This window comes from Berghia stephanieae, chromosome 1, assembly GCF_034508935.2.
Source record: "Berghia stephanieae isolate SIO BIC M18660-M18661 chromosome 1, UCSD_Bste_1.3, whole genome shotgun sequence".
In the NCBI taxonomy this organism is placed as follows: domain Eukaryota; kingdom Metazoa; phylum Mollusca; class Gastropoda; order Nudibranchia; family Aeolidiidae; genus Berghia; species Berghia stephanieae.
The window spans coordinates 5,819,797-5,834,690 of NC_088360.1; the positions used below are offsets into that span (position 1 = coordinate 5,819,797).

At 35.2% G+C, this 14,894-nt stretch overlaps 1 protein-coding gene across 3 annotated transcripts in view; it reads left to right on the plus strand.

Annotated features, from left to right (window-relative positions):
• LOC144966627 (perilipin-3-like) overlaps positions 1–14,894 on the plus strand; it is a 60,247-nt gene extending 45,353 nt beyond the window's left edge. The window contains exons 1-10 of one of the 3 annotated variants that reach the window (XM_078903379.1): positions 2,843–2,979; positions 5,462–5,675; positions 6,909–6,991; positions 8,195–8,293; positions 8,828–9,053; positions 10,092–10,291; positions 11,029–11,139; positions 12,231–12,392; positions 13,472–13,591; positions 14,158–14,894. In XM_078903379.1, coding sequence (XP_078759505.1) covers positions 5,471–5,675; positions 6,909–6,991; positions 8,195–8,293; positions 8,828–9,053; positions 10,092–10,291; positions 11,029–11,139; positions 12,231–12,392; positions 13,472–13,591; positions 14,158–14,277 — 1,326 coding nt within the window. In that variant the 5' untranslated portion in view covers positions 2,843–2,979; positions 5,462–5,470 and the 3' untranslated portion in view covers positions 14,278–14,894. Of the gene's footprint in view, positions 1–2,842; positions 2,980–5,440; positions 5,676–6,908; positions 6,992–8,194; positions 8,294–8,827; positions 9,054–10,091; positions 10,292–11,028; positions 11,140–12,230; positions 12,393–13,471; positions 13,592–14,157 lie in introns of those variants that run through there. The other 2 variants (XM_078903387.1, XM_078903396.1) reach the window with 2 other exon arrangements.

Genomic DNA, 14,894 nt, shown 5'->3' on the forward strand with positions numbered 1-14,894 from the left:
AGCAACTTAGTATCACTGTGATATTATATTGAACCCGGAAATCGCCTTTACTCATCTAATGAAAAGATAAATAAATAAATACCGTAAATATATAAATGGGTCAACAAATACATGAATATATATATATATATATATATATATATATATATATATATATATATATATATATATATATATATATATAGAATGCAAATTTTCACTCACATTTTTGTGGCCGAGACGACTCGTTTCTGTGTCTTCAGTCGGCGTAATCCATTGTAATGTCCGTAGAAAAGTCCTTAAATATATATATAATATATATAATTATATATATATATATATATATATATATTATATATATATATATATATATATATATCAGTGGCGTAGGGCCTTAAAGGCTATTAAGGCTAAGCCACAGGTCGTCATTGTCTTGAAAGTATGTAAGAATTTAACAATAAAAAGTCACACTTTTAATTTTTCTGTTTCACAAACAATGAAATTCATTGTTGACCTGGTGTTAAAAAACCCTTACAGAGCCTCAAAACTTGAACCAATCACACCGCTTTGAATTTACTACAGCTCGAGTTGTACTCGTGCCCCTGACCAATCAGTACAGCGTGTGGCTTTAAAGGTGGAGAAGGCTTCCAGCCATATTCCCACGGTACAACCAGGCGATGCATTTCACGTTTGTCGTGTGCTATGACTGTGGGCATCAAGAGGCATCTTGACGTTGAACTGAGTCATTGTGGCTTTCTTACTCGCAGCCACACACAATGACCTAATTGTTCCATTGATGGCAATCGTGTTGTACCTGTTACCCATCCCTCTTCGAGGCGTGTCAGGCATGTGATATTGAATTCCCCATTGTCCCTTTTAACTTGAGTGTGTTAATCTGATGTGTGCAGTGTTTGTTTTTAAATTTTAATTAATTGCTATTAAGTGTGATGAATCACGTTGATTATCTGTTGACTATCAATACCAGTTCTTTGAATAGGGAAAATAAACTTTTGATTAAAAGTCTCAGTCCCCATCAACCAAACGATTTTGTACTCACTATTAAAGACGGGAAACAAAATCGGTCATTTAATTTGATAAAGATTGGTATAGTCGTTTTCCTTGGCTATCGGTGAGAATAGAACAGAAGAGTTTATTTTCTTTTAATTGTATTTACTTTGGCGATAACAGCAATACAGAATTGTCTTGGACAAGAAGTGGATTTACCTGTTTGAAAAATTTAACACAGAGAGCATTGAACCATCAGAAGTCTAACTTACATTTAAATATCACCACTAGATTGAAAACCGTTGGTACTCTTCACATAGGTGCACAGATTGACAGTGGCTATCGCTTATCTTTAGCCAGGCATGATGAACAAGTTACAAAGAACATACAAATTTTGGTAAAATAATTGAGTGCATCAAATTCTCTCTCTCTCTCTCTCTCTCTCTCTCTCTCTCTCTCTCTCTCTCTCTCTCTCTATATATATATATATATATATATTATATATATATATATATTATATATATATATATATTATATATATATATATATATATATATTATATATATATATATATATATATATATATATATGCGACAACCCATCTCAAATCCAGCCCCATGCTCCTAAATGACCAGGCTACGCCGCTGATATATATATATATATATATATATATATATATATATATATATATATATATATATATATATATAATATATTCTTATATATATTCTATATATAAATATATGGAATCTTTAAATTTGAACTTTAGTCATGATCTTGGAAAATGCAATTTCAAACCATGGCCTTTGATACCCTGTTACAAGTTTGGGTACTGACAGATAAACGGTTATCTTCTCACAATTGTATTTTTAAAAAAATGATAATGATTTTTATTCACATTTTATTGCGTCAGGGAATGTCTGTTGGACTTTGGACTTTGAATCTTGAAACTCATATATCGAAAATATTTATATTGATCGATATTTCTATTTTTCCTACATATTTTAATTCATCCTTTTCATATCATACTCTTTTTCACTCCACTGAAATTGCTGCTCTGTCTACTAAAGCCCCATAATAATAATAAAATGATTTATCTTGGTCAAAATTTCACCCCGTTTTCTGATGGAATTTGTTATAGTTAGCAGTTTCGATATATCGATAAAAAATCGGTGATTATTTTTAGCAACAGGGATTTTTTTTTTCCAGATAGTAGGGGAGGGCAACCGGGTCACCAAAAGGTCATCGATGCTTTAGGTTTTGAGAAGTCAGGTCATCGGCGACTGAGAACTTCCCGACCTCCACCTAGTTCTCGATGCTTTTCTCGTCTCGAGAATCTTGGTCGTCGATGCTTCTCGTATTGAGTCCCGAGTCCCGAGTCTCGAGACTATACTGCGCGAGCGACGCACGCGTTACTAACAATGTGTACTATCTGCATTGTTCACCCCTCTCTCGTCGGCGATGATTCCAGCGAAGCTCGAGACTTTTTTGCGTCTCGATGCTTTTTTGAGTCTCGAGACTCAAAAAAGTCTCGAGCATCGCTCTAGTCATCGGTGCTTTCATTCAATACCTAGTCATTGGTATTGGGTATTGACGTTATATCGTATTTTAAACAGCTAACAAAACACAAACGTCGTAAATAGATCAAAATGGTTATAGGTATCAATGTTTTATTATTATACAAAGTGAATTTATTTAATGTATCTTAAGTTTTAATACAAAAAAGCCATCCAAAGCTCAGTTGAAGTGCTACTTCTCGGGAATTCCCGACTTTTCCTTGGTCATCGAGTTCGGGAAGTTTTGAGTGTTGGTGGCCGATGACTTGAGGTATCATCGAGACTTCCGCTCGACACTACCAGATAGACGACGTCAAAGCCGGAGGGATTGATACGTGATCACTATCGTCGATCACTATAAAAACCGTGTTCTGTTCAATTTAAACCATTCTGACCATCTCCTAGGAATTTTAAGACATCACACTGAATTTCATCAATCGTATGTACTTATATATTTTACACCTTCTTATTCAATTCTTATATTTATACTGCTTACTTTATTAATTTTTTTTTTTTTTTACTCAAGTCTAAGCCAAGATTTACCATCTTATTCGGATATATAACTCAAACAATTAAATTCAAAATTGAAACTTCCAACGTCCAAAATTCGCATTGTTAGTTTCTCAGTTAGAATAAGCTTGCTTTGATTCAAATTATGTCATTCATTAAGAACCTAAGAAAATCCATTGAATCAAAAAATTGCAAGTCAATTAAATAAGTCGCAATTGGAAGAACACAAATTCAAGTCTTTAATCATGGAAAGATCTGGAAATGAGATTTTTTTTTCTTTCAATGTTTAATATGATGGTATAGTAATGCCTAGACCAAGGCTTATGCCAAACAAAAAGAAGAAACTTTTCTTCCAATTGATGAGGCTCAGTGTAGGTCAAAAATTATTTTAACAAATTTAGTATGGTGAGGATTGATGATGTAGTTGGGTTAGCTTAAATGTTGTGATTAGGTCTATCCCAATTTTCTGCTGTCACTCTGGACCCTTGGATTGGACTCATTTTATGTTGAGACTAGATTATGCTCGAATGTTCAGTCAGTTAAATGCCAAATCAGTTATTTAAAACGCGAGGTAATCTTCAATGCTATAAGGCCGATGGAGCCATAGTTTATCCTGGTTTCTATATATTTAGTGGACAATAGCAATTGCTTACTACCCGTTGGAAAGGACTATTTAGTCATTTAGTCAAGTCTAGAGTTACTTTTTGTCAGATCTTAGGGACTTGAGCTTTGAGCTTTTATATGGCGCAATATCCGCTAAATGTGCTCAAAGCGCTTTACAAAGGGTCCCTGACCAACAGCAACACGCAACTTGTAGAACAAGACATGACGCCTATTAGGTGATATTACAATATTTTTCTGACAGAGACAACGCTGTTAACGGGCAGGTACTCATTTTACACCCGACTTTGGTGAGAAAATATGAGTAAGGGAGCGTTCACATATTACGTCATCAGCTAGGGGGGGAGGGGGGGTCTACCAAATGTTGACATGTGTTGACATGGGGGAGGGGGGGGGGGGGTCAGACCCAAGATGATGTCATCAAAACATAGGCAAATTAAGCCTATTTCAAAGTTTGTTCCTTTCAAAACAGCTAAAGATAAATTGCTATGATGAGTATTGCCCATCTCTCAAGAAACAAGATGGGAAAGGGGTATCACTTCTCAAAAGGCGAACTTGCCCTAAATGTTCATTGTATCACTCCTCGATCACAGCAATGAAAGACCATTCACGAAAATGCGGCATACAAGAAGAACAGCAAATGGGAGAAAATGATGACGATGAAGATGAAATTGATGATACTATTTATAGTACATTGCCAGAGGTCCCAGGCAGAAAAATTTTTGAATCAATTAATTTTATGTTTGGAAATTGAAACAGAAATTCATTCCACTAAAAGACTAATATGCTATAAAATAATTTGCCTCCTATACTATTTTAAATTACACTTTCTGAATTTTTTTTAAATAGCACCTGCACCAAGTAGCCTAATTTAAAAAATGTTTGTTAGATTTTATCTTTGCAAATTTAAATTTTATGTCCCCATTGTATCGTAAAACATAAATTATCAACAGTTTCTGAAATTAATAAAATGTCTGAATGTGTTTTATCAAACGTTGATAATCAATGTTTATGGTTTGAAAAACGAATAATAAATATTGTGAAATTAAAGTTATCTTTTAGTTTTTATTAAATTAGATGACGTCATCATCTGTTGGGGGAGGGGGGGGGTCAGGTCAATGATGACAAGTGATGACTTGGGGGAGGGGGGGGGGGGTCTAAAAAGGGCAGATTTTTGATGACGTAATATGTGAACGCTCCCTAAAGAGACCCTTTTCCAAGGATTCAACTTTGCACCGAGCGAGGCTCGAACTCGGGACCTTCCGATCCGAAAACGAGTGTCATACCACATAGCTGCACGAAAAGACCAATGCACCTCTAAGCACTATTTGTGGATACTGGCGCTATATCAAATACTAATTTTAATAATAATAATAATAATGATAATAATAATAATAATAATAATAATAAGATAACTACCCAGTCACTGGTGGATGGGCACAGGGAAGGTCAGAAAATATCTCGACTGCACCTGGGATTCATACAAATACAGGTTCCTTGTGTGGGCTGAGTTCACTCCCAACAGCACCCCCTCCCAGCCCCCAACTTTTGTTGGGACATGACTGTCATTTCCATTGCTTTCTGTAAGAGAGCTAAACTGAAGTTATTCTCATCAGTTACTCATCTCTTGCTGAAGGGTGTTGTAAACTACAGCTGGCTGTAGGGATGAGATGTGCTATCTCTTTAAATTATTAAATGTTAAAAGGGCCTTAATTTTTAAATCAAATCAAATAACTTTTGAATCTTAGCTTCTGTGTCTTATTTTTCAGTTTTGTCATTTTGTTTTACAGAAATCAACCATGCCAGGTGAAGAACAAGTTGTTTTTCTCAACAAACTCGGAGAGATCCCAGTCTTAAATGATGGGTGGTATGCAGCAACGGATTACTACTCCAAAGTCAGGGACTACAATGCTCTCATGCGAATGACATTTTCGATGGCTGAGTCTAGTGTGAAAGTTGCTGGCCAATTATCTACTCCTGTTCTCAACCATTATCAACCTCAAAGTAAGTACTTTGATTTGTTAATTCCTTTTATTCCCTTTATTCATCCCATAGGGGAAATTTAACTCTTGGGTCTATACCAAGGGAAGACTGGAATAACACAGGCATCAGCTGCAGTGCAGCGCGGCAAATTGAGCTATGGTGAGGTGAGTTGTTCAAAGCCACACAGCGCAATGGCGGGTGATTGAACTTGGTACCTTTCGGGCACGAAGCAAAGACCGTACCGCTGAGCCACGCTGCCCCAATTGTAACTCAATTAATTTCCTTGGGATTCTCATCCGCAATATGTGATCCATCCAGAGTGGTATTTTATGTCCAGATGAACGACTGGAAATTGAATATATAGTCAATTAGATGAATTTCTATGCGTCAAATATATAATATATAATTTCTTATTTATTAGATGAGTTTGTTATATTGCAGAGTTATTTATTCCAGTCTAACAATTCCTTGGAAAAAATAATAAAATTATTATACGTGGCTTTCTTGACCTCCCTTCAATAATTATCATGTTATTATAGTAGAGGGAGAGCTGTCCTTCCTTCTGAAAGAATTAAGAGCAAAGGTCAATTCTGTACAGGCAAAGCTATTTTATAACTTGGAACACAGTGGCCAACTGTCATGATAAAATCTAGAATGTCCTGATTTGGCAATCTGGAGAAATTTGAAAAAAACCCAAAACAAACTGGATTGTTATAAATGCAAAATGCACCCTTGCATGTCCCAGGATTATGATTGTGCGGCTATGTGGTCTTGTGGTATGACACTCACTTTCGGATCAGAATGTCTTGGGTTCGAGCCTCACTCGGTACATAGTTGAGTCCTTGGAAAAGGCTCTTTACTTACATTCTCTCCTCACCATACTCGGGTGTAAAATGGGTACTTGGCCGTTAAACAGTGTTGACTCTGTCGGAAAAAATTGTAATATCGCCTAACAGGCATCATGTCTTGTTCTACATGTTGCTGTTGGTCAGGGACCCCTTGTAAAGCGCTTTGAGCACGTTTAGTGGATATTGCACTATATAAAAGCTCATGGTTTTTTGATTATCAAATTTAATAGAAGGAAGAGGAATGGCTCTAAATATAGAGTATTATATAATAGTCCAAAGATTATGCTGTTTTGGGTCATGACGGTATTCTGTGTAAGGTAAAGGGTGGCCTGATTTAGCTCTTTGAACAGTTGACTGCTATGCGTGTATTTTTCAACAAATGTTAATCTGTACCTTTTCATTCCAGTTAATAATTTGAACGATTTTGCCTGCAAGACTTTGGACAACTTGGAGAACAAATATCCTGCCATTAAACAACCCACTGAACAGGTGAGATTACGAACAGGTGGATAACAGATCATAGACTATAGATAGAATGAAGTTGACATCACTCTGGTCTTTGTTATTGTTTTTGCCATCCGCATTTATGAGTAAGTCTCACTAAACTGTATTAACCAGACTATAAACGTTAAGGTTACACATGTTAGTTTTGTGAGTTTGTTCGTTATATTTCCAGATGGCAATGTTGTGAGCTTCTTAGCCAAATACACACTATCTATTTTTCAATGCTAGTTGCAAGAACTGCAAGCTTGAGAAATGAACACTCCAATGCAGAGGATAAGATTTGAGAGCGATTTTGAAACTGAATTATTTACCCAGAGATCTTGAACTTTTAACTCCACTTTTGACATTCAGTTTTTGGGTTTTTATTGCAAGACACTTATTAACACTTACTGCTACTAATTATCCTGAACTGCTTCTGATACTTTTTGAATTCTGTTTAAATTAAATGTACAGCTTGAAGGCGAATTTCTCCATTGTGAAATTAAAAAAAAACTTTAAAAAAAATTACACTTTGATAGACATTAACATTTTGAAAAGCATGCTTTATTATTTATATCATTAATTATTTTTGTTGGATGATTTTAAACTTGGAACAAGATGTTAACATGGATTTATTGTCATCAATCTGGAAAAGAAATTAGTTCATGGAATATCACAAGTCAGAAACGTTTAGTATGTGAATGTGTTTATCACAGATTCTGTCCCTTAGTTGTGTCCAACGGGGTGAGCACTAAGAGGACAACACATGTACACACTGATTGGACGGTTTGAAAAATTATGGGGACTTGTTTCCTTTCTCTGCTAAGCAGAAAAAGACAGTGTTGAAAAAAAATAATTATTATAAATTCCCTTTATTCCTCCTATAGGGGAAAATTTGTCTTTCGGGTCTATTCCAAAGGAAGACTGGAATAACCCAGGCGTCAGCCGCAAACTGAGCTAAGTAAGGCCACACAAAGTCGCAGGAATTCGAACTTGGTACCTTTAGGGTAAGAAGCAAAGACGGTACCGCTGAGCCATGTTCCCCCCATAAAGTCATGGCATTAATGACCAATCCACGTCTGCTACCAATTTGTCACTGCAAGATTGAGTAACTTGAATCATACACAGTTGATATTTCAGTCATCACAAGTTTATGATAAGATCTCTCTACATTGTATTTTAAATATGATATTTTTTACATATCAACAGTGGAAAGAGACGTGTGCCGACTTTGTCGAGCCCGTTGTTGGACGAGTGAAGCCCATGATTTCACAAGTACAAGGAATCGTGGACAATGGCAAGCAAAGGGTAGGAGTTTTTTTCTCTCTTTTTTTACGTTCCCATTATTTTTCAATATAACTGGCTTCTTTTAGTAATTAAAACAAGATGTTCATTTGAAAACTATATTATCCTCTGATCAAGCTTAATAATAATAATAATGTTTATTAAAAAATATTAATTTTGATAATTATGATAAAAATATTAGTGATGATGATGATAATGATAATAATGATATTCATCATAATAATAATAATGATTATAATGAAGATGATGATAATAATGATGATAATGATGATGATAATAATAATAATAATAATAATAATAATAATAATAATAATAATAATAATATTTATAATAATGATAATGATGATAATAATAATATTGTGAATATAAGTAATAATGATAATAATGACTTTTGAAGTTTGATATATAATGCAGTAATATTATTGATTTCTTTTCTTTTGTATAGATTAACTGCACTCGCATGGTAGGAGTTACAGTTGACTCGAACCAAAAAGTATATTTTTAACAAATTTCTTTACTTTTTTTTTTCTTATATAGATCAACAATATTAAAACTGCAGGTACTAACATGGTGGAAGGAGTAAAAAATAGAGGTGTTGACACTGTTGCCCATGTAGTAAACACCACCTTTGACACGACCCCAGGACGATTTGTCACTAGAACCGTTGATAGCGCTTTGGATATGGCTGACAACTTGGTAGACAAGTACTTGCCTGAAGAGAAGGAAGAGAAAGAAGGGCAAGAAACGGTTGAAGAGAAACGAGGTATTTGAATGATATTTTAAAAATTGTTTCAGTTTATTACACGAGATATTGGGTGAATGTGTTTGCCATGTATTTCAGTTCTTTGATCAGTAATACAGTTACAGTTGTCCAGACATGTGACTGGCTTGGTGGGGTCTTTTGACATCCCATGGCCACTTGCTGTGTCTTCAATCCACCTGTATCTGGTTTCTGAGATGCTTTCTGTCTTTGATTTGGAATGGGATTATTTGGTTTGTCCTGTCCCTTGTCAGAGTTCTTGGCTGAGAGAGAAACAATCAAATGTATGTGTTACGTTTTCGGAGGTGATATTTTTTCCTTGTGGACCATCTCTCTGTTATGTGTTGATATATTTTATGTTTTGACGATATCTTGTAAACATTGAGTTTTTTCTTCTTAGTGGGATTCTGTGCTGGTGTCTGGATGAGATTTTTAGGTATTCTCAAAACTAAGTACATTGATGGTTTGCTCTCTGAATCCACATGTTCCCTAATTGATCCAGTTCCCCTTTGTCTTACTTTTTTCTTGGGGTTTTAAGTAATTCTAGTTTTTGTTTTACTCTTCCAGTTCCTTCCCTTTACTGGTGCTATGACTTATGTGTGGCAAATACTGTAAAACCCTTACGAACAGAGATCATTGGACTGGTATCCCACCGTTATGGCTTATTCTATACATTTTATTTGCGAGTTTGTTCACTGGTAGAAATCCACAGGCCTTTTTTTGAAAGGCATTACCATGGCTGTAATTAATGTTATGCAGGTTTTTCAGTTAGGAAGTTCTTATTTCTGAAATTTATTGAGAGATAGATCATATGGTAGAGTCACGATCTCCCTGGCCACGCGGAGTTGTCGTACCACTAAGGTCGCAGGTTCGAGCCCCCATCGCCGACGCAAAGTTTTTATTCTCTGTTGTCTTCTGGCACTTTCCTACTCACTTCATTTCTTATTATTAATGATTTATTTAGAGAATATCTTTTCTATAGCTTTTTTTTTTCAGGAATTTTTGATCTAGAGTTGATCAATGCTTTATATGTTTTGGCAGGTGAAGAGTCTGCTCTCAGCTCTGGAATGGGGGTAGAGAAAATGGAGGAAATGGACCCATCGCCTAAAAGGGTACTTGTCCATGCAGGCAATGTTACAGATAAGATCCGCAAAAGGATGTACCGTCGGGCAATGAAGGATATTACTTATGCCAGGGCACGAACCTCGACTGCTTTGAAAAGAATGACAAACACTGAATTGGTAGGTTTTAAACTTGATCATATATGCAGTATTAATAAAGCATGCTTTTTTTTTGTCTAGGAATCCTTTACCCAACTTATTATTTGAAGACTCGTACATTTTTCTATGGGAGTTGATTTTTTAATTTTTCTTAAGAAATATTTTTATATGGAAAAAAATGATCTCCGGCTACTTTGTGCGGCTATGTGGTCTAGTGGTATGGCATTTGCCTTTGGATCGGAATGTCCTGGGTTTGAGTTCCGCTCTGAGTGGTACATCGTTTAGTCCTTGGAAAAACCTCTTTACTCACATTTTCTCACCGTATTTGGGTGTAAAATGAGTCCCTGGCCGTTAACAGTTCACCTAACAGTCATCACATCTGGTCCTACGTGTTAAGTGTTGCTGTTGATTAGGGAACCCTTGTAAAGCGCTTTGAGCATGTTTAGTGGATGTTGCGCTATATAAAAAGCTCAAAGGTTGTTTTTTTTGTTTTATTTTATTTTGTTTAATGTAAACTGGATTCTTCTCATCCCTATTTATGATACACGTCAGTTTGGTTTACTGACGACTTCATATTCCTTTAGTCATGAAACTTATAAAAAAAAACGAGATATATCTGTATCGGGTAACTGATATGTTTTATCAGGAAAAGTTGGAATGAAAGTTTTATTCATGAATATCATGATCTGTCATATGAGTTGAGGTCAAAGTAGTGAATGATAATGAGTAACGCCAAAAACTGTTCTTTTTCCTTTCAGATGGACCAGGCAAAGAAAAACTTGAACACAGCCAAAGAGAAAGTAGATCATATGTGGTCAGAGATGGTAAAGGACACAGATGTAGAGGATGAGAGAACCGTATTTGCTGGTGTGAGTATTACAGTCATAATAATAATAGAGCATCAATCTCCACCTATATAATATCTGCGAGCAGTTGCACTTGCCCCTCTATATTTCTCATCTTTATCAATACAAATGCCAGCTCCACACTTTTTCTAGATTTATTCCATCATATTTCATGAAGTCCTTGGAAAAGGCATCTTTACTTACATTCTCTCACCACACTTTGGGTGTAAAATGAATACCTGGCGGGTGATAAAAGTGTTGCATTGGAAAAATGGAAATAGTGCCTTTCAGGCGTCTTTTTTTTTTTCATACATATTAGTGTTGCTGTTGACTTGAGACCACTTAAAGTGCTTTGAGCACATTTAATGGTTATTGTGCATTATGTAAAACTTAATTTTAAAAAAAAAGTTATCTGGGTGGGGATCCTGACCTCCTATAGTAGGCAGGGAGGTACATGCTGTGTCTTGTATCCCCCCATACCCGTTTTCCAATTGTTTCCTGTGATTGTCTTGGAATGAGATTACTTAGTTTTGTCCTGCTCCTTGCCGGAGTTCCTTGGCTGGGAGGGAAACAGTCGAATGTATAGTTATAGTTTTGGGGATGATATTTTTTTCCTTGTAAATCATCTCTCTGTTATGCATTGTATTATGTTTAGTTATATTATAACTTATATTATATGATTGGAACACATTTGATTGTATTCCTCTTAGTTGGGACCTGTGCTTGTGCCTGGATGAGACTTTTAGGAGATCTCAAACTAAGTATTTCTGACGGCGTGCTCTTGGAATACATCTGTTCCGTATTTGAACCAGTTCCCCTTTGTCTCACCTTTTCTTTTGCGCTTTAATTGTAATTCTAGAACTTTTTACTATCCCATTTTCTTCCTTTTTACTGGCGCTGATATGACCTTAATGTGTTGCAAGCGCCGTAAAACCCTTAAAAACAAAAACAAACAAACAAAAAAGTTAAGATAATGATAGATGCAAGCCGTGTTTTTAAAATACATAAAAATCTAATAACCCTCTATTTCTCTCTCTCTCCCTCACTCTTTGATTATGAATATCTGATTACATTGCACAACTTAAACCACACGTTTCTGGCCCAACAATTTTCAGAGTGTTGAAGATCGTATCGTGGCTCTTGGTCGTATTGTGGCTCGGCAATTGAAATCTGGAGTGACTTCATTGGAAAAAGCTTACTCTGAACTCGGTGAATTTAGCAGGAATCCAATCTCGAAGTCCAAAGACTACAAGGAATTGATGTCCACTTTCCTTTCGGTAATTTTAAGGCATAGTTATTTAATTTCATTTATAAATAAAGAAAATTGACTTTGCTGAAATGATCAGAATTGTGAACTGTACAAAATTAACTCCTCAATGAAGGCATTAATTTGTTTGTGAAATTTGTGCGGCTATGTGGTCTAGTGGTATGACACTCGCTTTCAAATCAGAAGGTCCTGGGTTCGAACCTTGCTTGGTGCATAGATTGAGTACCTGGCTGTTAACAGCTTTGTCTCTGTCAAAAAAAATTTGTAATATCGCCTAATAGGCGTAGTGTCTCGTTCTACATGTTACGCGTTGTTGGCAGGGACCCTTTGTAAAGCGCTTTGAGCACATTTGGTTGATATTGCGCTATATAAAAGCTCCGGTAACAAAAAAAAGTGGTTAAACTAAAATTTTGTAACTTAACCTTAACTACCATTTAATTTTAATCTAACTAAGTTTTTACTGATATAATATACGATCTGTCATAGTCTTGTGGAAGTGTAAACTAAATGTTACTTCCATTTACTGTTGATTGGTATGAATTAATGAAAGATGAGATGAATGAAGCTTTTATTTATTCACAATGAAAACAATCAGCAATCAACAGACGTGTAGACATTCATAGTAAATACATTTTATTCCATTGATAAATATTATTAGCGGGTGGTTGGATGGGAGCATCACCCTTGTACGATCCGATAGTGATGTCGTTTCTTCTTCTCTTTACTAGCCTATCCTGCTTCTTTGGTTTGTGATTGTATTTTTGACAGGGGATATTTTTTTTCCTGTAAATCCTCTGCCTGTTTGTTCTTGGTTATTTATAATTTAGCTTATGATATCTTTAGGTTATGATTTTGATTGACATTTGTACTATTTTTGTTAGATTGCTTGTTTTTGTTTCAGCGGTCTCTCATATAACCTCAATTGTGCTGGAAGAGACCTAAAGCAACAAAAAAAAAAAAAAAAAGTATTAAGTCCCCCCCCCGTCCCTGTTTTTAAATGTTTTGTCATTTCATTGGGAAATACAGTTTTAAGCCTTTTATGGATGTATGGTAGTGTCAAAAAGGCATTTGATATTTTTATCTTCCTAGGTTGAATCACTCAGAAACCTGTCCTCACAAAACCTCCAAAGAGCTAGAGAATCTCTGAAATATCTTCAAGACCGTGTCAAAAGCTTGTTCAACAACTATGCACCAAGCCTGAGTTGGGTGGTAAGTTTGTTTTGATTTCATAATTCACAAAACGCAAGTTGGCTCTGTCAATTTATCAAATATCATAGGCAGGTCGACAGGAACTGCCTCAAGTATGTTCGTGGTTTTCACACTTAAAATTTTTTAGCTTTTGTTAAGATGGATTTGATTTTTACTGTAATTCAATACACTAGGAACAGTCTACTTTTACTTTATTTTCTTAAATACGCATAGAAATGTTTAATGATCAAAAACTTTGACACAGTGTATTTTTAAAATATCTGAAATTTAACAAAGGTTTGTGAAATGTAATTGTCAAGAAAAGTAAAAAGGACATTTCTAGAATTAGTCCCATCTCTATTTGATGCCACAGTGGTCTTGTATTATACCTGAGGAACAAGTGCCCAAGGGAGGCAAATTCAAGCCTCCAGGAGCCTTGGTGACTTTAAATGAGTTAATTTTTCTTTCTTACCAAAATCGGACTACATATAAATTAGTTGTTGCCTAACTCCTCATTTTGTAAAATTCAAATGCCAGGTTCGTATTATTTATGTATAGAATTAATTGTGATGTGTTATTTCTTTCAGGCTGTCGACATAAACATGGAGAATATCCCAATCAATGAGAACGACTTGGGCATGGAGCAAGTTGTGTCCACCAATAACAACTCTGAGGACGAGGTTGAGAGGGAGGAGAGCCAACAATAGAACATTTCGCCTTCATTTCTATTCATTTGTATTAATTTATGCCATAATTTGCATCTTATTTTTGTCACTTTTGCTGAATGCTATGTTGGAAATTTAGAGTAACGATAATGGAAATTTAAAATCAATTGTATGTAATTATCAAGGTTGCCAATTTTCAGTATATTTACGGAATTCATTAGTTATAATCCCTCAGTATATTTTCTAAACGGAAAAAATTTGTTTACTGCAGTTCAGCGATCAGAAGTGGGTTGGTAAATGTGTTTGCGTTAAAGTTCAGTAAATTTTTGCCTCCTGAATTGGCAGCCCTGAATTATGATTAATGGAAATTTGTCTTTAAAAGTTTAATTTGTTAATAATTGCAGCATTTCAAATTTATGAAGTTAATCAAATATGTAACATTTGAATTTAGATAATGTTGATAAACTTATCTTTCAATATTTGCTCTCTCTGCCCCCCTCTCCATTTGTTTTTTTGCTGAACCTTCGATGAAAATTTCTATAATATGAATTCTGATCAATTATAGATTTATATATTTTTTTCTTCTTTGAATCACTCGGTCCAATTGATTTTCAACATATTTTGTGATGGAATTAAATTGTCTAGCAATACACACAAAA